Raw genomic sequence first — 25,431 nt, 5'->3', positions numbered from 1 at the left:
AATGGGAATGCAAGCAAAACGTTCTTGGAACCTATTTTTGTTAACTGGGATAGTAAACCACCCACGCACTTTTGGTATGCTACAGACTATGATTTAGGACACACTAATTGTACTTTTGCATACCACAGGGAGTGGTTGTGTTAACAACATTCCCAGAGGAAGAGATGTTAATTATATAATTCTGTAAAGGATAGACTCTAAGGCAATTATGACTTTATATATCACAACTGTGACAAATAAAGTCATAGTTGCCTTTTTATTTATTTAGTTTTACTCTGAGACTTTATTTCTTGTAATTGTAACTTTCATTTACTACATATTTCATTTTTTTTCTTTTTCTTTTTTTAACTCTGAAGTGAAAAGGGATTCCATACTTATTTGGATTCAGAAGTGAAGCATAGGGGAGGAAATTGACCAGGAGAGAGATGATTTGAAAAGAAAAATGAAACATTTCAAATATAGTTTAGTGGAATAAATTCATGGGATTTTGTTCTGTATCGTTGCCACAGAAGTTCTTGTGATATCAATGTCACATTAAAAATGCCAAGCAATACAATATTTTACTGACAGATACAAATAGAGCATGACAGAAAATGTACAATTAGAGTGATGGATAATGATTATTAGTTAGGCAAACTCTGATCTACATGATTGATAGTATGCCAATTGAGATGCATCCACACATACTGTCCTGCAGCCAAATGTAAACCAATGTCCTGTGAACGATCATACAGCTGACTAACATTTAGTCTATTTTGTGGCATTGTGCCACAAATACAGTGCAGTGTAAGGAGAAACTGCTCACATCAACACATTATGAGAAAATTAGATTCAATGTCTTCAGATATTTCATAGACGCTTTCACCATCTCCTGTTTATTATTCAGTTGAAGTTGATTCAGTTCAATGTAGTAATAGAAACTCCCATGAACAGCTACTTTCCAGTGCTGTGGGCATCAACTTGAACTGCTGTAAAAGCCACCCACTGTTTGACATAATTCGAATGGGAGCCTCCCACGCCATCCAGTGAATCAGTCTCTATCTGCTCGTTCCCATCAAAAGCCGACGGGCTTGAACAGTCTGACTCCAGAAATCCACTGTCTATGGTATCTAAATCCAATCCCATTTGTGGGTAACCATCATCGGACTCCTCATTGGAACCGTAAGAGTCCAGCGAGACCTGTTCAATGTTCTCCAGGTCGTGCTCCTGTAGATGCCAGTCATCACAGTCTAAACCCTGTAAACTCCCGCTGCCTTCAGGTACAAGAGGCTGTCTGTCTGCGACCTCAGCCGCTCTCTCATTGGTGTCTTTGTCATCGAGGAAGTTCTCTAGGCTCCGTCTGCGACTGTCACCGGACCAGTCGGCCATGACGCCCTCCTGACCAGACACTGTAACGGTGTCCATCGATATGTGTCCGCCGGAGTGTGTGACGCTGTTACTGTTGCCACCAAGGAAGTAGAGTTTTGATGAGTTTTGACCCGCCAGACCAAAGTCCTGCTCACCGTTCCTGCTGTTACTAGGTTCCTCTGAACTGTCATTCTGCTTGCTCTCACAAAGCACTTGGAAAGTGTTGCTCTTCTCATGGAAATCGAAGTTATTGAACGTCAGGACTGGTCCAACCCACCTCTGAAATAAAACACAAGTAGATCATTTTATTTATTTGGTCATGATGAAAATAAATGACATTAAATTAAAGTCTGGGGGGATCAACATCAAGTATGTGAGAAGTGTGAAAGTTTTCTGGCTAATTGGCGAGACAGTCACTTCCACAGTCCTACCATATTACTAAATGATACACTTCTTAATCTTGTATTCGTCGGTAGGTCAATGACAAAAAAAAAGTTAAAAAAAAGAAAAAATTCTAAATATATATACAAAAAAACATTTTAAATGGTCCTGCATCAAAAGACTTGGATTAGCACAACTTCAAAACTGCTTAACTTTTTCTTTTTCTTTTTTGGAGAAATTATAAAAACATTATGCCAAATGATTATACAGTATTAAAGAATGTCATTATTTTAATTAGTTGTTTGTCTTAATTATGATATTAGGACATGTATCACTCTAACATTTTTAACATTATGCCCCCTCAAACATTATTACCAAATTTTAATTCTGAAATTAAAAACATGTTCATTTTAATGAGGTGCATTCAAGTCATTGTATTGATTATGTGAAATGTATAAACTACCATTCGAAAGTTTGTGTAAAAGAAGTCTCTTATGCTCAACAAGGCTACATTTATTTGATCAATAATGCAGTAAAAATGTATGTGAAATAATATTACGGTTTAAAATAACTTAAAAATGATTTATTCCTGTGATAAAGCTGAATTTTCAGCATCACTCCAGTCTTCAGGATCACATGATCCTTCTAACCCACTAAATGAACCCGATAAACCCCACACTGCTTAATGTCAAAGCGCTCAAAACAACGCCTACGTGCAGATTATCTTATCGTAATCATCATTTCCTGAACTTTAAAATGTGTTAATAAAAAAATTGTAACAAAAATCATTCATTAAAAGCTTTTTCATATTCATGAATGGTTAGTAACGTTAAATGCTTTTAGACGCATGAAGTAAAATTGACTCAAGCATTCAGGTGCTTTGTGCACACCGAATAAAAACTAATATTATGAACGCAAAACAGCACAACTACAAAACAAAAGACATAACATGCAGGTAAAAAAAAAAAAAAGATTATTGAGTCTGTAGAATTTTCCGAGTAATCTATTTTAGTATTAAGGGGGGTTGGAAAATTACACAGGGTGTCATGGAGCGATTAACAGATCAAAACACTTACCCCCATGACACACCTCTACTATTTTCACAATGTACTGGGTAAATAGATCCTTCTAAACGTTTTAAAAACTTGCTAATGCAGCCTGTTACTGACCTCTACTGGAATATGTTAGAAAATAAAGATCAGCACATAGCTGCCACGATTTCCTCATTTACTGCCATTGTAAAATAAAGCTGGAGCCTCGAGTCTTGCAAGTTCACGACACCGTCACATTTCCAAACGCTAATGTTTCAGAGAAATCCTCATCAATATCTTAGAATTACTGAAGTGCTCCGAGGGACAATAACAACAAGAAATAACTCCTTTTTATTTTGTTGTTCTGAGCTTTCGATAGAGGGTAGTATTTTTCAGCTCACATAAGCCTACCCAGTGGAATATTCACTAAATTCCCCTTTAGTTAAAAACAACTATTTATAACTACCCACCTTATCAGAGTTTGGGTTTGAACTCATAGTACTTTCCATTAGAGGGGAAAACTGCTACTTTCAGTTTTCATATTTAACACAATCGCTACCAAATGTTAAGCGAGCCCTCCTGTTCCTTTGAAGCCCCTACAGACTGACTCATTTGAAAAATGTCACATTCCCCTCTTGCGAGTTAGGTTAAGTAAGTCGCATGTGTGAAAGTCCCCAAATGTTACACGCACAGAGACTTCTGCTTATGCACAAGACATTTAGAAACATAACATACCTTAAAGTCTCCTTGATGTGTATGGTAGAGCGGTTTGAAATACTCATACGGGCTTGGGATGTGCTGCCATAAGGTCGGCTTTTTGATGCCCCCTCTATACATGCAAAAAGACAAAGTGTTATATGAGTGGAGTGTAGTTTGGTGGATGCATTTAAAACAGGCTGTCATCTCTGGACATGATTACGTGCTGAAAAACAAATGAAAACAGCAGCTGTCACGGAAACTGTCGAGCTCTATGCACTTGCAGAGCTTGTAGCTCTGACTTCCTCCAGTTTTTTGACCTACATGAAAATAGACCGTCTGCACAAACATATCTGCTGCTGTTGTGGTTTTTGTGAACGTAGGAGGTGAGAAAGGACTATTCATATACGGTAAGTGCCGTCATATCGATTACTGGAATACTCATTTAGAAGGCGCTATCGAAATTGAAGATCACACTCGTCTGTAGTCTTTTATTAAGCCCGTCACTATGTGGGATATCAGGCAAACTTCTCAGTACATAATCTTTCTGATTTTTAAGAAGGAGTTAACTAAATCTTGATGGTTTGAAAGGTTAATATAAGCCTCAAAGGCATATGACTAACAGATAATAAAGATACTCCTGTGACTCATAAATGAAGAAACAGTCATAATGAGAGAGGTTTGAGTTTGCTTCACTTCTCCATATCCCACAAAGTGACTTCTGTATGAGCTTGTACAATTCCCTAAAGTCTTAAAAGTGTACCTCATGGCCTCCATGAGGAGCAAGACCTTGAACTTTATCTTTGGGAAGTAAACAGTTAGAACTGAGATTGCAATTTTTTTTGACAAATACAGATCTGAACTGGAACATAAGTGCCAGTTTCACAAGCCTAAACATATCTTAAAACACATCAGTGCCATTGTTTTGTCTCAAGATGCACACCATCCCCCTAAATGAACGTTTATAAAAAGCTACTGGAAGACCTACTGCTGGCTAAGTCTAAGCCCAGTCTGTCAAACCAGGCCAAGATGAAATACTGGACAAATAAAAGTGATACTCACAGTTTCCCACTGTACACCAGCAGCACCACCGCTACAAGAGGAAGAGCCAGCAGCAGGAAATAGTACTGATCCGTCTCTGGAGAGTCAGATGTCCATTCAACACTGTCGCTCCATTCACTCCACATGGATGTGAACCACCTCGGATGTACAGCGACCTGAATGTCTGCCACATATTGCCTCCCTGGCAGGAGTTTTTCACTGATGATAACCATGGATTGTTGGTTCTGCTGCGTAGTGTAAATTTGCCCCTTCTGTGGAATAATCAACATATTTATAAAAAAAAAAAAGTATAAATATGTGTAATTTTCCCTCCATATGGATAGACAAAATGATCTTTTACCTCATCCGGGTCACTTTTAGTTCGTAATCGTACTCTGTAGTATAATTTTTTACACAGACCTTCCCCTTCATAAGCCACATTCCAAGTGAGGTTGAAACCTCCATCAAGTTTTGCAATTGTTAGGTTGAAAGGTTGCGTTGGCTTAACTATAAAAAAAGAAAACAAAACAAATGTTAGTGAATAATGTACATAAGTAAACAAGGCCTATGAATTACATTGGAGTCCAATAAGTCTGAGATCACATTAAACATCTGGGATTCAAATCCAATTCCAACAAAAAGGTTTAAGGGACTTTGAGGAAGGTTATCATGTAAAATTAAGTAGTGATATTCAAGATTCTGCACAATGTCTATGTCACTAATCAGTGATGTATGTTTGACGATGATCATGTGACTCTTTGTACAGCCAGTCAGATGTTCTTCTTCCACTGAAGCTCAAGATTCTCTTTGGATCATCTTTAATCATGCTGGAGAACATCTTTGAACTTGAAACTTGAAGCACAAACTCGAAAGCAAAAGAGGACAAACCAAAGACGGTGAAAATCCTCATACACTCTTAAAAATAAAAAGTCCCAAAAGGGGGTTTTTGCAGCGATGCCACAGAAGAACCATTTTGGGTTCCCCAAACAACTTGTTTGAAAAACATTTTTATAATTTTTATTTCACTACAAAGCACTTTTTGCAGGGATCTCAGATTTGGATTTCACTGTAAATGCAGCTTATTTTTACACTGCTGCTGAAGTGGATAGAGGAACTTACTAGATTTGTATAAAACAAATTCAGAGTAACGCCTTGTCGGGATCTCCATATTGCCTTGTTTGACCATTTGTGTTACTATGATAGAGCAGTTTGTATCATATAACGCCATCACACCATCCACATCCTCTGGTTCCATTGTGCACCAGGATTGTGGCGATTTGATGCTGCAGTTCCCTTTTACGGCCGAATATTCATCACTGCGAGACATGAAACGTGCTAATTAAACAATATGTTGACCAATGGAAATAGCAGAGGCCAGACAATGATTCAGTAGATTCACATTCTCAAAAGTAAGAACACAGTGTGCTAGATCTGTACCTGCAATCTGCCACAATATCACACGAAGCCGTTCCTGCCGAGTCAGAATTAGAGCAGTTCAGCTTGGAGATGAAGTCTGTGGTGCAGGTCACACTGCACGCAGCGTCATCTGCAAAGAATAAAGTGAGAGGAAATGTGGTCAAACGAGCTACAGAAACGGTACAGCGTTTCTTCTCAAAGCAACACCTGCTTAGGTCAAAGGAGACAAGGCAAATCATACTGTTGCAGCTATATCCTTCTGAGGATGTTTACACCTATTTTACAAGATGATACGAATTACTTTCACTGTAAACAATTATACGTATATTTTTACATTGTTTTAACTCATCAAAATAAGTTAAGCAATTGTCAACTTGTTTTTAAGTCAGTTTAATGTAATTTAAGTTGAAATTACTTAAACATCCAAGTTGATTGTACTTAATTTAAGGCAGCATCTTTTTTTTATTTTTTTTTACAGTGTTAGAGGAATGGTAATATTGCAATAAATGCAAACTTACTGCACTCAATAAGTCCACAAACAAGCAAGAATATGGCTTGCCATAGAGCCATTGTGGAGAGACAATGACACAAACTGTGGTGAGCCCTGCTCAAATGCATTGTACAGAGCCAACATGCAAACTGCGAAGGAAGCAAACATGTTATTTTAATACATAACGGCATTTAAATCGGTAGTATATAACCAAATTTATATTGTATTTTAATTAAATTCATTTCAATTGTCAAAAAGATCCAACGTTATAACTACAACAAACTTAAGAAAACATGGTAATTAATAACACATACACATAATAACATATTTATACATATAAAATATAGAAAAGCATCACAAACATTTAAGATGTTTATCATCATATTGTTTAGTCTATAAGCAAAATTATGGTGATTAAACAAGAAAAATAGATGATTGAGGTTGGGGGGGGGGGGGAAATACAGGTAAAACTGACTTTAACAGAAGAAGTAGAGAAATTCTAAAACTTACCTTGATAATATTCCCATCGAACCGGTTTACAAAAATATAAAAGTTTTCTGAAAATATAAAAATATGCAGTTTTGAATCAAATACCAGCTCCACATTGCATTACTCCACCTGACATTCACGCTATTCCAATCTTCTACTGATCTACATGCACAGTCAGAGTGCTTGTGACGAAAATATGACATGAAGGATGTGGTTGTGGTTAAAACAAGATCCCATTTGCAGATGTTCCGCCCCCAATGAGACCAATTAAGGATAGTTCCTGTTGTTGACGTTGGGCCGGATAAATGTGCAGTGTCATCAGAATCTATTTTGGGGGGTCAATATAGCAGAAAACAGATAAATCAGGGCTTGGCATGGGTATAACAAAAATGAAATGAATAGCCTAAATAAAAATGAAAAAGCAGTGATATGTGTGACATTTTATATTATGGTATGAGTGCTGTAAAATGGTAGTAATATAGCCTACAGTAGGCCACTGCATAAAAAAGAGCCGACTGTGTTTTGAATATTAGACTAATATTTATTCACATTTGTATCCTTAATCATATGTGCGCTTGAGAGCTAAGACAACATTTAGGTGTCCAAGAACTGCCTGACCAAATTTTTTTAAATCTTAAAGGGATAGTTCACTCAAAAATGAAAATTCTGTTGTTTACTCACACTCAACTTGTTCCAGACCTGTATGAGTTTATTTCTTCAGCTGAACACAAAATAAGATATTTTGAAGAATGTGGGAAACCAAACAATTGACAGCATTGACTTCCACGGTATTTTTTTCTGCATAGGCTACTATGGAGGTCAATGGGGTTACCCACATTTTTCAAAATATCCTCCTTTATCTTCAACTGAAGAAAGACATTCATACAGGTTTGGAACAACTTGAGGGCGAGTAAATGATGACAGAATTTTTATTTTTGGGTGAACTATCCCTTTAAATCAGTGGGTTTCTCTGACTCGGTAAAAACAAGCAGCAGAGAACATGCAGTGTTATTGAACTAATCACAAAATATGCATGGTTTAATCAGCTACATTGTTTAATTAATCAATTAACTGTTCGTGTTTTACCTTAAATTGGACGTTCAGGTGATATCCATCAGTTTGCGTTTATAGAGAAGAATGTTACCTTGCAATTCGTCAGCCTGTAATTATAGGAAACAATCCATTCAATTTCAACCAGTATATATGGACATGTTGAAAGTTTCATTCAGGCATCTGCGTGTGCACTCACGGGTCCTAATTATCTTGGCTAAATGTCTGTGTTTTCTTTTTTTCCAGGAGGGAAACTTCGCTAGATTTTTGCTTTGAGTTTGACGCGAATTCCCAATTAAACGGCTCTTGATAGAGTACAGTACTCATCTTCACTGACGAGGTATGTCTGGTGTAAAAGCAGGGTTAATTTGTGGACGTTTACTGTAGTTTGCGGTGTTTTGTTTGCGGGTTTTGTTAGCTATCCAGCTATGCTAGGCTAACAGCCTATCTAGACTACACGCGACGCGACAAATTACAGCGCGCGCTTGTATTATAATAATGTAATTGCACACATGCAGATATACATCTATGTCCGTGTAGTTTGACGCGAACAGTTAATCGCAACAAAGCGTGATTTGGTTCAATCAGCGGCTTATGTGCGCGCAGTGAGGAATGCTGTTGTGCGGCATCGCGCAAAAAAAATGTGCATCTGACAGATATATTCATTCAATCCGGTTTATTTGCTCTTTACTCTAATCAAACCTAGGCGGGCAGCATATTCATTTTAATAAGTTGTTTCGATTGTGCCAACTATGGAAACCCTGAGTAATATGCTTCATATATATATATATATATATATATATATATATATATATATATATATATATATATATATATATATATATATATATATATATATATATATATATTAGTATTCATTTATGCGTTGTTCTCTCAGCGAATAACTTTACTATACACTTTCAACTTAGATTTTAATTTTCAGCTAATTATTTTACAGCGATTTATTGAATTTGTTTGTTTGATCATGTTTATCAACTCTTCTTATTAGAGTTAACGGCCCCTTAATTTGACACTTCGTTGGGTCGGATTACACAATTTCCGCATGCGTTTATGAAAACATTACTCATTTTTAATTTTCTCACTTCTCCATTTATACATTATCGACTCACCGCACTATTATAGATTGTCATTTTATGCAAAAACATTTAAAAGTAAAAAAAAAATATTTTTTTTTAAACAGTCTCAAAAACCAAGTAACAACCTGATACAGCGAATCAAATATCAACCCTTTTTTTCCGTTTCCGGTTAATCGTTAGTCGTCTCAATATGGAATAAAAAAATAAAATAAATAAACACTCCTAGTAAAGCGGCGCAGGTCACTCTCTACCATCCAAATTACGGTAGTTTTGGCAGGAACACAGCATAAGCTTGTTTTGGTTCAGGAGGAACTGTAAAAGGTGGCTGCTGTTTCGGTTGCGGTGCTCGGTGACTGACGTCTGTCTAACTCAGTGGTTCTCAATTCCAGTCCTCGGGACCCGCTGCTCTGCACATTTGTATGTCTCCTTTATTTAACACACCTGAACCAGATCATCAGCTCATTAGGAGAGACTCCATGAACTGAACTGAGTGTGTCAGATAAGAGAGACATACAAAATGTGTAAAAAAGGTATAAAAATAGCCGACATGCAGGTGGGACATTGTGTCATTGCTTTTGGACCGAATACAATGATGGGGTGAACATTTAATGGTTCCACACAGATGGTAAATTCATACATGCGTACATTTGGACCACTTTAACTTAGCGATTGCTATCAGGATGTGAAGAGACTTTCAACCAGCAGTGCAAAAATGTTTCTGGAGCAAATCGCCTACCCTGCCTTTAAAAAAAAGTTGTAAACACTCTGAATCATGCTTCCTTTGACTCATGATGATCAAACCCTCAGAGTAATTAATCATAAAACCATCTTGATGTTTTTTATTTTGAACGTCATTGAAATGAAGAGAGATCCGCCATATGTCATTTTATAGATCCCAGAGGACATGTAAATAAGTTTTAGAAATGGATTATTGGACAACCTGATCAGTCAAATGGTTAAGATGTTTAAATGTAATAACCTTACCACTACTGATATAATTAGCACATATTGCGGGACCCTTAGGTTGAGAGAACCAGGATTTGTTTGATTCTGTCAGATCATACATCTCTCACTGAGAGAGATTGGGAAATGTGCAGTTATTCTGTACTAGAACCGTAAACAACAGTGTGTATCACCACCGCTACAGTTTCACTACTGTATGTTCTTATGAAATCAAAATCAAAAGCTCCCTAGATATGTTTCATACTCTAATGACATTTCCTCATTTGTATAAACCCACTGAACCCAGTTTCAAGGTTTACCTTTTAATGTTAGTCTCAACCTAACAATTTATTTGTTTATTATTTTTAATTTAAAGGTCAAAATGGAAGCAAATCCTGATGAATGTTATAGAATGTCCCCCCCCCATAATTCTTTATCGTAATAACTAAAGGGTTGTTATTATCAGCGAGTTAAATATTGATAGTAAATAAGGAAGAACATTGCATAAAGACTGTGTATAGTTTTACAGATTCGTGGATCTTGCTTGACGAGAAAATATTGTTTCTTTATCCAGGTTTTCAATCATTAAGTGGGCCGCAAGTCATGTCTGGTATAGCGTTAAGTCGTCTCGCACAAGAACGAAAGGCTTGGCGGAAAGACCATCCTTTTGTAAGTATGATTTTTCCGATGTTATATAGTATATAGAAATCAAGAGAGCGAGATGGGTTTTGTTTTACTTTTAAATGTTTGAGAAGCAACAGGCTTTGTGCAGAACCATGGAGGATCTTTTTGTATTACATTTTTAGAGCTTCAGTATTAACCTAAAACTTTACTAAAGGGGAGTGCTTTCCATCTGAGTTGGAGCCGTTATTTTAAGATGTTGCTTTTATTTTAATTTATTCAGCTGAGAAGTCACTATTGAAACTGTTGGGGTGTATGTGCTTGCAGAAACGAGACCATAGATTAAAAAGATTCTAGAGTCTGACATTTTGAAACTTTTGCAGCCACCCACAGGATTTAAAAAAAAAAAAATCTTCTTTTTTCTTTTATTTTCTTTTAGGGTTTTGTAGCCGTACCGACAAAAAACCCTGATGGAACGATGAACTTGATGAATTGGGAGTGTGCCATCCCAGGGAAAAAAGGAGTAAGTGCCATTTCAATGTTTATAGTACAGGCACGCATACATGTTTATGTCTGGTATACATCATATCAAAAGCTGCTCCTGTAAATTCTTGTCTTTTCAACTACTACAGAATGTCATTTGTATGATTGGAAAACAAAATGTCCCCCTGTAGTCAATTTTATCCCTTAACTCATCTTTGATCACCAAAATTACACATTAAAAAAAAAGAATTCTTTGAAAACATTTCTTCATGCCTTGAAATAGCTTGAATGTAACTCTACACCCTTGCCTCATTTAGTATATGTGGTTCTATGAATATTCAAATTAGCCCTCAGTCACACCAGCACTCGTTGACCATCGCACGTTGACGTGATTGGTTACAAGGTACTTTGTGACGTCAGAAACACCAGCGATTTCAAACTGCGTTTTGAAGACTGTCTTTGGGTCACTGCAGTTTTAAGGAGAAAATACTCCACAATGATTGTCTTATCCTTTAAGACAAACCATGTGCAAATTCATATTAAAAATGCCACGTAGACATGATCAACATTTAAAAGCTGGATTTTTTCCACAGGGGGACTTTAAGTAAATAAGTACTTTTTCTTTTTCATTTTTCAGACACCGTGGGAGGGAGGCTTGTTCAAACTTCGGATGCTGTTCAAGGATGACTATCCTTCCTCTCCACCAAAGTGTAAATCAGATGTCTAGTGGAGTTAATCCATTATCTGTACTTTGTATGCACATTGTTTTTTTTAATTATGCCAGATTCTTATAATGTGACTTCTTCTACAGGTAAATTTGAGCCTCCTTTATTCCATCCGAATGTATATCCGTCTGGTACCGTATGCTTGTCTATTTTAGAGGAAGACAAAGACTGGAGGCCTGCCATTACAATCAAGCAGGTAAGCTGTGGAGCTTGGATCTTCTTAGACTTTAGTTCCTCTTTGGAACACATGTGAAGATATTTTTAATGAAATCGGAAAGATTTCTGTCCCTCCAGTGACAGTCTAAGCAACTACCACTTTGACGCTTTAGATCGTTAAACTAATCCATATGAATTGAACGGTTTAGTCCAAATTTTCTAAAGACACGATCGCTTTATATGTTGAACAGATTTAATTTAGGCATTTTTTCACTTAAAAATTCATCAATGCACACATCAGATATGATAAACGGAAGCTCAAGCATGTACGCTTGACGTATGAGAACCAATGAGGTTCATTCTCGTGTTACGCAGCACGTTTGAGCTTCAGCAAGACCCAATGAGGTTCATTCTCGTGTTACGCAACACGTTTGAGCTTCAGCAAGACCCAATGAGGTTCATTCTCGTGTTACGCAGCACGTTTGAGCTTCAGCAAGACCCAATGAGGTTCATTCTCGTGTTACGCAACACGTTTGAGCTTCAGCAAGACCCAATGAGGTTCATTCTCGTGTTACGCAGCACGTTTGAGCTTCAGCAAGACCCAATGAGGTTCATTCTCGTGTTACGCAACACGTTTGAGCTTCAGCAAGACCCAATGAGGTTCATTCTCGTGTTACGCAGCACGTTTGAGCTTCAGCAAGACCCAATGAGGTTCATTCTCGTGTTACGCAACACGTTTGAGCTTCAGCAAGACCCAATGAGGTTCATTCTCGTGTTACGCAGCACGTTTGAGCTTCAGCAAGAACCAATGAGGTTCATTCTCGTGTTACGCAACACGTTTGAGCTTCAGCAAGACCCAATGAGGTTCATTCTATTGTTACGCAGCACGTTTGAGCTTCGGCAAGAACCAATGAGGTTCATTCTTGTGTTACGCAGCACGTTTGAGCTTCAGCAAGAACCAATGAGGTTCATTCTTGTGTTACGCAGCACGTTTGAGCTTCAGCAAGAACCAATGAGGTTCATTCTTGTGTTACGCAGCACGTTTGAGCTTCAGCAAGAACCAATGAGGTTCATTCTCGTGTTACGCAGCACGTTTGAGCTTCAGCAAGACCCAATGAGGTTCATTCTATTGTTACGCAGCACGTTTGAGCTTCGGCAAGAACCAATGAGGTTCATTCTTGTGTTACGCAGCACGTTTGAGCTTCAGCAAGAACCAATGAGGTTCATTCTATTGTTACGCAGCACGTTTGAGCTTCGGCAAGACCCAATGAGGTTCATTCTCGTGTTACGCAGCACGTTTGAGCTTCAGCAAGAACCAATGAGGTTCATTCTTGTGTTACGCAGCACGTTTGAGCTTCAGCAAGAACCAATGAGGTTCATTCTCGTGTTACGCAGCACGTTTGAGCTTCAGCAAGAACCAATGAGGTTCATTCTCGTGTTACGCAACACGTTTGAGCTTCAGCAAGACCCAATGAGGTTCATTCTCGTGTTACGCAGCACGTTTGAGGTTTTGCAAGAACCCAATGAGGTTCATTCTCGTGTTACGCAACACGTTTGAGCTTCAGCAAGACCCAATGAGGTTCATTCTCGTGTTACGCAGCACGTTTGAGCTTCAGCAAGACCCAATGAGGTTCATTCTCGTGTTACGCAGCACGTTTGAGCTTCAGCAAGACCCAATGAGGTTCATTCTCGTGTTACGCAGCACGTTTGAGCTTCAGCAAGAACCAATGAGGTTCATTCTCGTGTTACGCAACACGTTTGAGCTTCAGCAAGACCCAATGAGGTTCATTCTATTGTTACGCAGCACGTTTGAGCTTCGGCAAGAACCAATGAGGTTCATTCTTGTGTTACGCAGCACGTTTGAGCTTCAGCAAGAACCAATGAGGTTCATTCTTGTGTTACGCAGCACGTTTGAGCTTCAGCAAGAACCAATGAGGTTCATTCTTGTGTTACGCAGCACGTTTGAGCTTCAGCAAGAACCAATGAGGTTCATTCTCGTGTTACGCAGCACGTTTGAGCTTCAGCAAGAACCAATGAGGTTCATTCTCGTGTTACGCAACACGTTTGAGCTTCAGCAAGACCCAATGAGGTTCATTCTCGTGTTACGCAGCACGTTTGAGCTTCAGCAAGAACCAATGAGGTTCATTCTCGTGTTACGCAACACGTTTGAGCTTCAGCAAGACCCAATGAGGTTCATTCTCGTGTTACGCAGCACGTTTGAGGTTTTGCAAGAACCCAATGAGGTTCATTCTCGTGTTACGCAACACGTTTGAGCTTCAGCAAGACCCAATGAGGTTCATTCTCGTGTTACGCAGCACGTTTGAGCTTCAGCAAGACCCAATGAGGTTCATTCTCGTGTTACGCAGCACGTTTGAGCTTCAGCAAGAACCAATGAGGTTCATTCTCGTGTTACGCAACACGTTTGAGCTTCAGCAAGACCCAATGAGGTTCATTCTCGTGTTACACAGCACGTTTGAGCTTCTGCAAGAACCAATGAGGTTCATTCTCGTGTTACGCAGCACGTTTGAGGTTTTGCAAGACCCAATGAGGTTCATTCTCGTGTTACACAGCACGTACAAGAACCAATGAGGTTCATTCTCGTGTTACGCAACAAGTTTGAGCTTCTGCAATAACCAACGAGGTTCATTCTCGTGTTACGCAGCGCGTTTGAGCTTCTGCAAGACCCAATGAGGTTCATTCTCGAGTTACGCAGCACGTTTGAGCTTCATCAAGAACCAATGAGGTTCATTCTCGTGTTACGCAGCATGTTTGAGCTTCTGCAAGAACCAGTGAGGCTTGTTCTCGCGCGTCAAGCAAGTACGGTTGAGTTTCTGTTTATGCTCGGTGATCATGTGAATAAATCTAATCTTTTCATAATTTAAAGTGATCATGTCGCTTCAGAAAACTGACTAAACTGACTAAACCACTCTATATATTACAATCTATTCTTTTTTTTTTTTTTTTTTTTTTTTTTTTTTTTTTTTAAAGTGGTAGTTGTGTAGCTGTCCATGGAGGGACAGAAATCTCTCAGATTTTATTTCAGATGAATGACAGTCTTACGGATTTGGAACGACATGCAGGTCAGCAAATAATGACTTTTTTTTGGGGGGGGGGCAAACTAACCCTTTAATAATATCAGTAAATGGTTCAAAATTTAAGTAATTTTCAAGATGTTTTAAAACGTTTGCTCTATGGTTGAACGACACGTAATTTCACTTTAGTGCTTAATCCAGTTCTGTACAGACAGTTCAGTAATTAATGGGAGTGACAACCGCATTCACAAAAATTCTACGCAGTGTGTACGGAACCGAATCGAACAACTAGTTGTTATGACATGGGATGAGAGATGACAGACAAGGGGTACATCTCTTATGCGTATCTTAACATGCATCGGAGATGGATCTCTCATCTGTATCACAGGGCCCTACGAGCAACAAGCCCATAAAATAAATTGAAATGCTTTATTCTGAAAATAAAACCGAAATATGTACACCCTAATAACTCCATAAACTTGATCTCTTTATGAGCCAAACTTAAAGGGCTCATACGGTGGTTCTAAAAAGAACATTATTTTGTGTATTTGATTTAATGCAATGCGTTTACGTGGTTTTAGGATAAAAAGACATTATTTTACACATAGTGTACATTTATTGTTGCTCCTCTATGGTTCTGAAACTGCCTTTCAGAACCGCCCTGCCTTTCTGAAACTCGTAGATTTTTACAAAGTTCATCGTTCTGAAAATCACTGTATGCTCTGATTGGCCAGCGATCCAGTACATTGTGATTGGCCCAATAACCTTAAGCGTGTGATGGAAGTCAAGTGTCACACCCCTTACCATATTTGGAACATCAGGTCCCAAAGCAATAATGGCAGGTGATAATGTCGTCACTACCTTATCAATTCAAGCCCGAATCTGAACCGGAAAATGAGATGACCAAGCTGATCAATCAAATTTGCAAGTGCGACTGGGGGAGAACACTGTGTAAACAACTATGTCTGCATTTGTGATCGTAGAAACAACAAGCAAGCGCTACTCTATACTGCTCAACTTGCATTTGAATAGTCGGTAGCAAATTCTTAAAATATGAAAACATACTTACAGGCTGTGTCTGTGAGTCAGAAGCGCCAGAATGTACATGCAAAGATGGAATTGCCCCACTTTTCAGAATCAGTCTTTGTGCACAGCCTGCCTTGTATTGTTCTGGAACTGTGTTGTAAATAAAGCTTAAGCACTCTCTTTTATAATTGTGTCCTCTTTTGGAAAGTCGTTTGGCTTTCGCTACGACAGTGTCTCCACGACATGCAGGCGGGAATAAAGTTACGCCGCCTTTCTTTGCATGTACATTTGGGCAGTGTTGTGAACTCTGCCCCCACATACTGACGTAGATTTGTGGGGGTGTGTTTGAACGAACCGTTTTAGGAAGGCGTGGCTGAGCCTTAACTTTTATAAAGAATATCTCTTTAGGTTTGACACGGAGTTTGTAAGTCTGCAGATCTTATACATGCACAAACCGCTACATAACACACTAAAAAAAAAAGGAAAACCAGAAATTGCATCATATGACCCCTTTAAACAAGCCCCAAAATGCCAATAATGCGTGGACATGGCAACACTGCAAGAGCGCACTCTGTCTAGCAGCGTTTCCAAACATGAGGCCTCCGTCGGCTGCTTCCGTTAAAATTGCTGAACACAGCGGGTCTTTTGTCGCTGTAATGTTACTTTGGTCAGAATAGTGGAGCTGGAGACCAAAGACTAGATGTCAGAACGTTGCTATGGTTACCCCGGTGTCAATCATCGCAGTTTCGGGAGTCGTGTTCCGTACATGCACGGAATGGTAACTTACTCACTCCCGCATTTAAATGCGGTTGCCACTCCTGAAGTGTATGTGGCCTATTTGTGCACGTACAACTAAACCATTTAGGTATCACAGATACTTATTCTTTCTAATTTAACTTAACAGTCTTGGCAGTTGACGGTTAATGATCCGTTAACAAGCGTCAGTTGTCATTCTGGCGGAAAAAAAAACAAACCGAAATGAACATCCCTAAAATTGATGCATTGGTCCATTTAATTGGTATATCCAATAACAACGTGTAGTTCAAGATCAATTTAAGGATTAACTATAGTTTCATTTTTGTATTCAAATTATGGATTTGATTTTGTTTTAGAAGATTTGAACTGCAAATGTTGCATGGGTTTGTGGGTTGATTTTTAAAATCTCCATAAGCCAAATGTTCAATGCATTCCTGAAGAGGGCAGTATTATCTCATGAAGCACCACAATTTCTCTTATATCTTTTTAGATCTTGCTAGGAATCCAAGAACTCCTTAATGAACCAAATATTCAGGATCCCGCACAGGCTGAGGCATACACAATTTACTGGTACGCACCTTCAAATATAGTCTTGCCTATTGAGACTGAAATTCGTATTGCCTTTGTTATGAATCTTGTGTTTGCATTTCTGTTTCAGCCAAAACAGAGTGGAGTATGAAAAAAGGGTCAGAGCACAAGCCAAAAAGTTCTCGCCGTAAACCTCAAGATTTCTCACTTAATGGAAATGGGTTTTGACCAGGTCTCCTCACCCCTGTTACAGCCCACCCCCCACCTTTCAATTCATATCCACTTCATACTTATTTACTGCTGGGCTTAAAGAAATGAATGTGTTGTGCCATTGTCAATCCACTGATGTTCATCCTAACAAACTTTTCCTGGAAATTTTAAATTTGGTCTTTTGTATAAATCTTTTTTTCTTACTTTTTTTTCCCCTTACCAGTTGGGCAAATCCTCAGCAGAGGAGTTCACACTAGGTTGTGTGATGTGGCTTTTTTTTTTTTTTTAAATGATGGGTGGGGTTGCTTTGTAACAGTGCTACATATTTGCAACAACAAAAAAGGCACAAACATCCACATGCAGAAGAAATGATATTCCACAGATGCAGAGGCATGAGCCTAAAACTTTGGTTTCGCTTAATCTTTTTTTTTTTTTTTTTTTCAGACTGGCCTCCTTATTCTCTTTCATGGTTTTAATGATTTAAAACTTGCTATTAATGTCAGTATTTCAACTGCTGTAAAATGATACTTTTATACTTTCTTTACTTTGAGTTAGTGTCTATAGAGAGATTTCCATTCCTGATGCAGGCAGTGTACTAAGCATGTACCGTTCAGTATGATAGCATTGTGCTGCCTCGGCCGTCTGTGTTTCACAAAAAGAAAAAAGAAAAAGAAAAAAAAAAGACTTGCGTACAAGGCCCCTGAATCAAATGGTTAGTTAACCGCTGCATCAGTCTCTTTGTGTTTATATGGTGTTTTGTTCATGTAAGTGTATAGAGTAAATAAAAATGTTTATACAAAGCCAGTCGTGACTGCAGGTACATTTTCCACTTGCTTCACACCATGAATGGATTGATTTCAATGTGTGCTTGAAAGGTCTTCTCATGGTTCATGGTCACTTTATGTATGAATATTTCTATATGACTGGAATTAATTGAATCAAGAGGTTGAATTAGAGAGAGAGAGAGAGATTTTTTTTTTTTTTTTTCTTCAAATTTCTGTGTTTGTTTAGTATCATATTTGATAATTAGAGATTGGCAAATTATTGTTCCCCAAAAGCCTGTCGTGTCTTATTTAGCATTTGTATGTGTATTTGATTATATGAATAATCAAGTAAATCCAAGTTGATTTAGTCCTGTAAATGTGCATCTTGCATGTATTTTATAGAAATCATTAAAGATTTCTCAGCAAAAAAGACTTTCAAGTAAAGAAAAAAAAAAAGTATGAACTATCAATCAGAGGGCATAGTAGATTGTGTACAACAGGTTTTTCAGCAAATTTATGGTTGTTATTTTTTTAGGCCCTAGAAATGTGTGTATTAAATATGATACAGTAAACTAATATATTCATAAATATGTATTATTTTTTTAAAATAATTTTAAAAAGACTGTTTTCTAGTTATGAGAGAATAATTTGTCCTGATCGGTGTTGGGGAAAGTTACTTTAAAAAGTAATGCATTACAATATTGCGTTACTCCCATAAAAAGTAACTGTTACTTTTTTTTTAGAAAAGTAATGCGTTATGTTACTTTGCGTAACTTTTTTCACCTGGCTTGTTTTTTGTTTTGTTTTTTATAATAAAAAAAGTTATATTTTACTGGAAATATAAAGACCCCTTCACACCAAAAGTGAAATAATAATCCTCAGGCTGAAAGAAATGCAAATTCACTTGTGTACAGTTGAGGGCGCACCTCAAACCTTTCAGCTGTGCTGCCATTCTGGATAACAGAAGAATAAGCTACAGGAGAAAAAAGTTTAACATTTACTTTACCAATAAATAATATTTGCTTATAGTTAACTGAATCACCGAATGTCAGAAGCTAGTACATTGGTCAATAATGTGAGATTAAAGGCATACAAATGAATGTTTTATTTAACATGTTTAGTTATTGGATATTTGCATATTTTTTGTTGTGCAAGTGAGATGAGGAAATGCACGTTCACATTTAGTCTAGAACTACAATAACCATCATGTTTGCACATAACGCCTCTGCATTTCGATTTGTCTCAACATGGATTCAAGAGAGTTGTCAGTCAATAAATGGGAAAACAAAGTAACCTGCGTTACTTATTTGAAAAAGTAACTCGGCTATTTTGTAAATTTTAAAAGTAATGCATTACTTTATAGTTACCTGAAAAAAGTAATCTGATTACACGAGTTACTTGTAATGAGTTACCTGATGATTTGGAAAATAACAATAAATAAATGTATCTTTATGATCTTGCCCATTTTAGGGTTACATATTAGCTAACATTACTAGTTCTTTTAATTTTTTGCCGTTTTATTTGATTTAAATGCAAATTTTAGTGAGAAAATAAACTTTTAGATATCTACATGTGCAATGGACATCGATTATACCCATCTTTGCTTGCTCCTTTGAAGGTATCTTGAGTAAAACAGCTTTACATTTAACGAAAAATACCTAAACCAGAAGCAATGCGACCTGTTTTACAGAATAGACCTTATTCAGAGCAGCGCCATGACAGGTACAGTATGAAAGGAGGCTGTGAGGGATAGACTTGCCGTGTTTCAATGGCATCCAAAGCTGTACAAAGCTCCCAGATCACTTATAATTTCCCATAGCTCATGTTGTCTGGAGTTCTGTGTATATGTATGTGTGTGTCTACTGAAATATCTTGGAAATATATTTTTTGCAGTGTTTTGTCAGCAGAACTATCCAAAAACACATTAATTAACAGTACAACTCACTGAAGAGATGTATGTCTATCCCTCACAGCGTCGCTTTTATTCCTGTTAAAAATGCAAACAAATATGGCCTAGCTGTGAATAAGGTCTATAGGTTTTGGTTCATGCGTATTGGCTTATAACTCCCATTTGCTGAAATGAGAGGCAGCAATTGTGGTTAGATGTTCTGTATTGGTGGTATGGTTTGAAACCGCTTAAATGGGATGGTACTCATTTATATATCAGATTTAGCAGATTCGCTCCAAGGTTGCTGCCTATAGCACAGGCCACGGGATTCGTTGGGTTGTTAAGAGGAAGCTAACAGCCAGAGAGCTATTATCCCCATGGGAAAATGCCCCGTATTGAATTTTAAAGGTGAAGCAATAGCTGGCCCTGAATTTGATAAGCCTCCTCTCATTGAAATGAGATTAAAGCAGGTGATTTTAAAGCAGGAGATTTTCCATGCTAATTATGTATTCTTCCTAACAAAGGTAATGTTTAATCACACTGACATTAACTTGGTAAGGTGTTCTGACTGCGCTCATTCCCATGAGAATTGTAGAATTAGGTTCTGTGAGCTTGTCAATGCTGTTCTGATGTGAATGAGGAAACGCTGGCTGGACTCCAAGCTCTTGCGGGGGTCAGCACAATTATGAATATGAATATTTTCAGCATGATTTTATAGTCTTTAATGAAACTGGCTAGAAACTATTAGTGGGAAATCCTGTCAGTGGAGAGGCAGAAAGACCCACTTAAGATGTTATTCAGCTAATTGCATGAGGAGATTTCTAAAGTGTAACTTCTTGGTAATTACTGGTTTTATTTCATTATTTTCTTTGAATATTTTACAATTTTTGGCTGTATGCATTTAAAATGAAACCCCAAAACCATTGTGTCATTACTAAAACTGACACAATAATTGCTAAGGCAAAAATTACTATTACTATTGCTCATATTGGTGGGACTTTTCTAAAATCTTACAATTTCTGTTATGCAACTCATCATGTTTGTGCTACAGATATAAATTGCGCCTAAATCTTGCAGATTGATATCAAAGCAACCTGTCCACATGATTTAAGTTATGAGTTTGGAAAAGCCATCTGTAGGGGTTTGCATATTGAAAATGGGCTATAGTAACTAGCCGTCAACCAATCAGCGCACCATAGCAACCACAAAAAAATGGCTTAACAACCACTCAGAACACCTTAGCAACCACTAGCATTGTGCTAACTTGATTTCATGGGAAAACAGCTCACGTTTCCTTGAGATTTAATTGGGTGTAATATTCTCTATGCATTTCATGACAATGGGATTTTGGAACCATATGCATCAATCTGCCTTTTGGTAATAATGTCGAATACAAGAATGTCCTCAGAAGCTTAGTCATTTGTGTGTCTTGAGGGATTTCTTACAGTAACCTTTTTGATTGCCATCTTTGAGTAGCTGGTTAAATAAGATTAACGCAAAATGCAAATTGAAGTTCTGCAATGCAAATTAAATCATTAACACTGCTCTACACACATCCTCGCCATTGAAGCAATTCTTGCCTTTCCAAGTCTCTGGAAAGGTGGCATCGATTATTTTTCTCAGTCACGTTTCATAAATACTGATTGCCATTTAGAAGACCTTTTACTCCCGACATCCATTCATTTTTAAATGAATTATTTTCTAGTGTCTAGTATAACCGCATATAATAACCATTTAGGAATCACTGATTGTAATGAGAAATTATCGTATGTGTCAGTGGCGTGCAGTGGTGTTCTGAAATGAGGAGGCAAAATCTTCAGTTTTTTTTATTATTTTTTTTTTATATAAATCATATGTAAATTCATGTCCCAGTTAAACTTAATTTTGTCACATTTTCCTGGTTAATTAAATATAACTTTACAATACATCAAAAAATTATCAGTATAAATCTCATCAATGTTATTGTTTTAAGCAGTGTTGTTTTAGTGTTGTTTTTATTCCAATAATAACTAAAGGCAGTAACAATTTAAACAAATTATTTTATTTGTGATCTGATGTTCTGTTATTTTTAAAAGCCAACTAATTTTTCATCAGTCATGAAGCTCGATAAACACTGTCTGTCACAGACACGAAGATGAACCTTTAACTTCACCAAGCTGATTGCTCATTAAAAAACTCACATTCATCATGTTTACAGGTCATTTCAAGTTTGATTTTGACGTGACATAAAGCGGTGAAATCTAAGTTGTTGAGTTGTTTACTTACTTTTTAATTAGTCTTCCCATTATCGTCATCATTTTGTTAATTCAGACTCATTCATGGAGATACGGGATCTAGGCTACTGCACAAACCAATCATAATCTATCATATCCAATCATAGCGGGATAGAGGCATTGCCTCCTCTCATTCATTCTCAATTACCCCCCACTAAACCCACTGCATTAGGGTGTCTGTTAAAACTCAATGGGGAGGCAAGAGACTCCCGCTGTAAGTTTACCTGCTGGTGTTGCTGTTGGACAGTGTTACTTTAGAAAAACAAGTGATTTATACACTTTTTAATGTCACATTTTGTAATATTTGTGTTGTTTCATCTTTGTAATATTGTTTTTGAGGAGGCACTGCCTCCCTTGCCTCCTCGGAGGAAACGTCCCTTTCAGGTGTCACAGTCCGAGACCAGGAAGAGAAGTTAAGCTACTTTTAATGAATCCTTGCATTTCCCTTTCCAAAACATGATCATTCAAATCCGACATTTTTATATTAACCAGTGTTAGATTCTAATGCCTGTTCCCATACCCATCTTTAAAGTAAAGCTGTAGTTGTTTTATGTGTGCGGTAGGAAATAGTCTGAGCCAGCCGGGCCACACATAATGTCAAGAAGCTGTCATTTATTGGGTGGGAATTTAAGTTCTCAGCATATATTGATGCATTAGTCATTTTAATATCAAGAAATAACTTTCCTGTATTTGTGCCTGGCTGTTTATAGAGCCGAGCTTTGTTAATCATCAACTTAAGATTTGATGTTGAAGCCTTTCGAATTAACTAGATTTCTGCACGAATGACTCATGAAATGTGATTTCATCTGCATCCAGGTACTAATAACAAGCTGATTTAATTAGCACCATGCACAACATTTGACAGTGCTATATTTTTAATGAGCAAATGCTTTGTACAACCAAAATAATTAATGGAACAAGTATGTGAGCATTTATATTTGGTAACTGGCAAAACTAAATTGCTATTGCCACTGATTAGACCCCTGCAGTATGGTAGTCGTTATTAACAAAATTATTTTTATATTATAGGTTCGTGAAACTGGTTTGTCATGTTGTGGTTCACAAAATATCAGCTCTTTATGACATACCTTAAAGAAAGTATGGAAACCTGCTTCTGCTGCAGAGTTAAAAAAGCTAATTGCAATTATTATTTCATTTAGCTGTGACTTAATATTTAGTAATTGCTACTTTATCCCAGATGTGACTTTATATCTTGAAATGTGATCTCTTTATTTTTTATTGAGCTCAATTTTTTTTTTTTGACTTTGAGGCGAAAACAGGGTTCTGCAAGAACTCAGCTTTCTATCTGATGCTGTTTTTTTGTTTTTAGATTATATAGATTTCGAAGAGGCTCTATCATTATCACTTGGGACGGCACTGAAGACCCTCCTATGAATGCTTTCGATTACACAAAAGAGGAGACGTCTGTGCGAAGACAATTCGACCCATGAAAGCTTTGAATGCAAGCGATGAGGGAAGCTTGAAAGAAATATTCCCATTTGATCCTTTCTAACTGTGATGTATTTTAATACAAAACAGTACGCAGCACCACAAGTGGGCTGGTGGAAGTGGAAACCTCTAGAGCTTCAAAGGACCCATCAATTGCGTCGACTGGCTGTTTATAAAGTGCAGGCCCTAATTCTCCATGTTACAAGCACTCAGCGTTTGCAAGAACAGAACACAGTAGCGTCTAGCATCCTGTTCAAATCTAATTCATTCTGACCCGGCCACTTAGCGTGCACTGAAAAAGAAGCAAACCTGCATTCTGTAATCCAGTGGAGCTCATTACATCGGTTATGGCTCAATAACAGTGGCTCAAACTCTTAATTGAGTTTTTTAGCATGTTTTATTTGTCGTGGTAAATATATTTCAGTGCTAATGCATCTATAAATTACTAAATTGGTCACATTAGATAGCCACTCAGCAGTGGAGCCAAATGTATCATAATAGAATGAGCTGTAGGCTGTAACGCAAGTTTTTCTGTGCTTTATATATGTGCTCCATGCTGTGGAGTAACTAACTAAATGCTACTAACATTGTTACAGAAAAAAAACTGCATTACAGCTTAACTAGCTATTTTTGTAACACTGTATTTCAATGGTCCACTTTAGACATTCTACAAGTAACTTTGCAACTACATGTCAGCTAACTCTCATTAGAGCATTAGTAGACTGTCTGCTTAATATCCGCTTAATCTTTATTTTTATGCTCCACAACAGACGATCTACTAACTATAAGTAACTTTGCAAGTACATGTCAACATATTCTAACCCAAACCCTAACCTAATGAATGGAAGTTGACATGTAGTTGCAAAGTAACTCATAGTTAGTAAACAATGTCTAAAGTGGACTACCGGAATAGTGTAATCACATTTTTTTTTAACCCTCAGAATACGTTTAAAATCTGCATAATACTTTTGCATCCAACATAAATATTACTTTATAATATTTGTATTCAAGTCAAGTCACCTTTATTTATATAGTGCTTTTTACAATACAGATTGTTTCAAAACAGCTTTACAGTGATAACAGAAAAATAATGCAACAACGTTTGTTTCTGCAGCACAGCAGATCTCATCCGGGATATTTTCTCAATATTGAGAAAGTTCCGATAGTTAGCATAATCCCTTGTTTTACTCTGGGAGTGTCTGTGGTGGATGGACTCAAGTGACTATAGGGTCATCAGCATTGAGTTTTGTGTAGTTTAGGGTTTTTGTTTGTAAGCTTCGTGATATCTTTGAATGTATAGCTGAATTGAGAATCCGTCGTTAGACAATTTTGATAAATGTCGTAAAGATGATCTCTTGGCAATAGCTGAACACTTCCAAATCTCAGTTCATCGGCAGTCATTGAAAAAAAGAGATAAGAAGTTCTTCGGAATTAAATGTTTTGAGTTTACCCAAGTCGCTTAGAGAAGCAGATCAAATCAGTGAGGGAATGACGACACATGAACGCGCGGAGGCTGACGATGAGGAGGTTAAGCTTGTTG

General features: G+C 37.4%; 2 protein-coding genes across 3 annotated transcripts; one reads left to right on the top strand and one right to left on the bottom strand.

The window, feature by feature from the left end:
- Positions 1-346: 346 nt before the first annotated feature.
- On the bottom strand, positions 347-9,429 carry il21r.1 (interleukin 21 receptor, tandem duplicate 1). Of its 2 annotated transcripts, XM_081383528.1 has the most exons (10): positions 9,259-9,429; positions 7,978-8,051; positions 6,913-7,216; positions 6,431-6,551; positions 5,934-6,042; positions 5,616-5,812; positions 4,858-5,003; positions 4,518-4,768; positions 3,495-3,588; positions 347-1,626 (listed from the first exon to the last, which is right to left on the bottom strand). In XM_081383528.1, the coding sequence occupies exons 4-10, from the start codon at positions 6,528-6,530 to the stop codon at positions 934-936; spliced, it is 1,590 nt and encodes a 529-aa protein (XP_081239654.1). In that variant the 5' UTR covers positions 6,531-6,551; positions 6,913-7,216; positions 7,978-8,051; positions 9,259-9,429; the 3' UTR covers positions 347-933. The 2 variants fall into 2 exon arrangements, with proteins under 2 accessions (XP_081239654.1, XP_081239655.1); XM_081383529.1 differs by lacking the exons at positions 6,431-6,551; positions 7,978-8,051; positions 9,259-9,429 and having other exon boundaries at positions 6,913-7,078.
- ube2ia (ubiquitin-conjugating enzyme E2Ia) lies at positions 7,854-18,866 on the top strand. Its single transcript, XM_081383552.1, has 7 exons — positions 7,854-8,281; positions 10,555-10,649; positions 11,041-11,124; positions 11,722-11,794; positions 11,896-12,005; positions 17,270-17,349; positions 17,438-18,866. The coding sequence occupies exons 2-7, from the start codon at positions 10,584-10,586 to the stop codon at positions 17,496-17,498; spliced, it is 474 nt and encodes a 157-aa protein (XP_081239678.1). The 5' UTR covers positions 7,854-8,281; positions 10,555-10,583; the 3' UTR covers positions 17,499-18,866.
- Positions 18,867-25,431: the final 6,565 nt, after the last annotated feature.

This window comes from Scardinius erythrophthalmus (genome assembly GCF_964197995.2).
Source record: "Scardinius erythrophthalmus genome assembly, chromosome: 1".
Classification (NCBI taxonomy): domain Eukaryota; kingdom Metazoa; phylum Chordata; class Actinopteri; order Cypriniformes; family Leuciscidae; genus Scardinius; species Scardinius erythrophthalmus.
The sequence above is the reverse complement of the archived record's forward strand: the minus strand, read 5'-3'. Positions and strand labels throughout refer to the sequence as shown.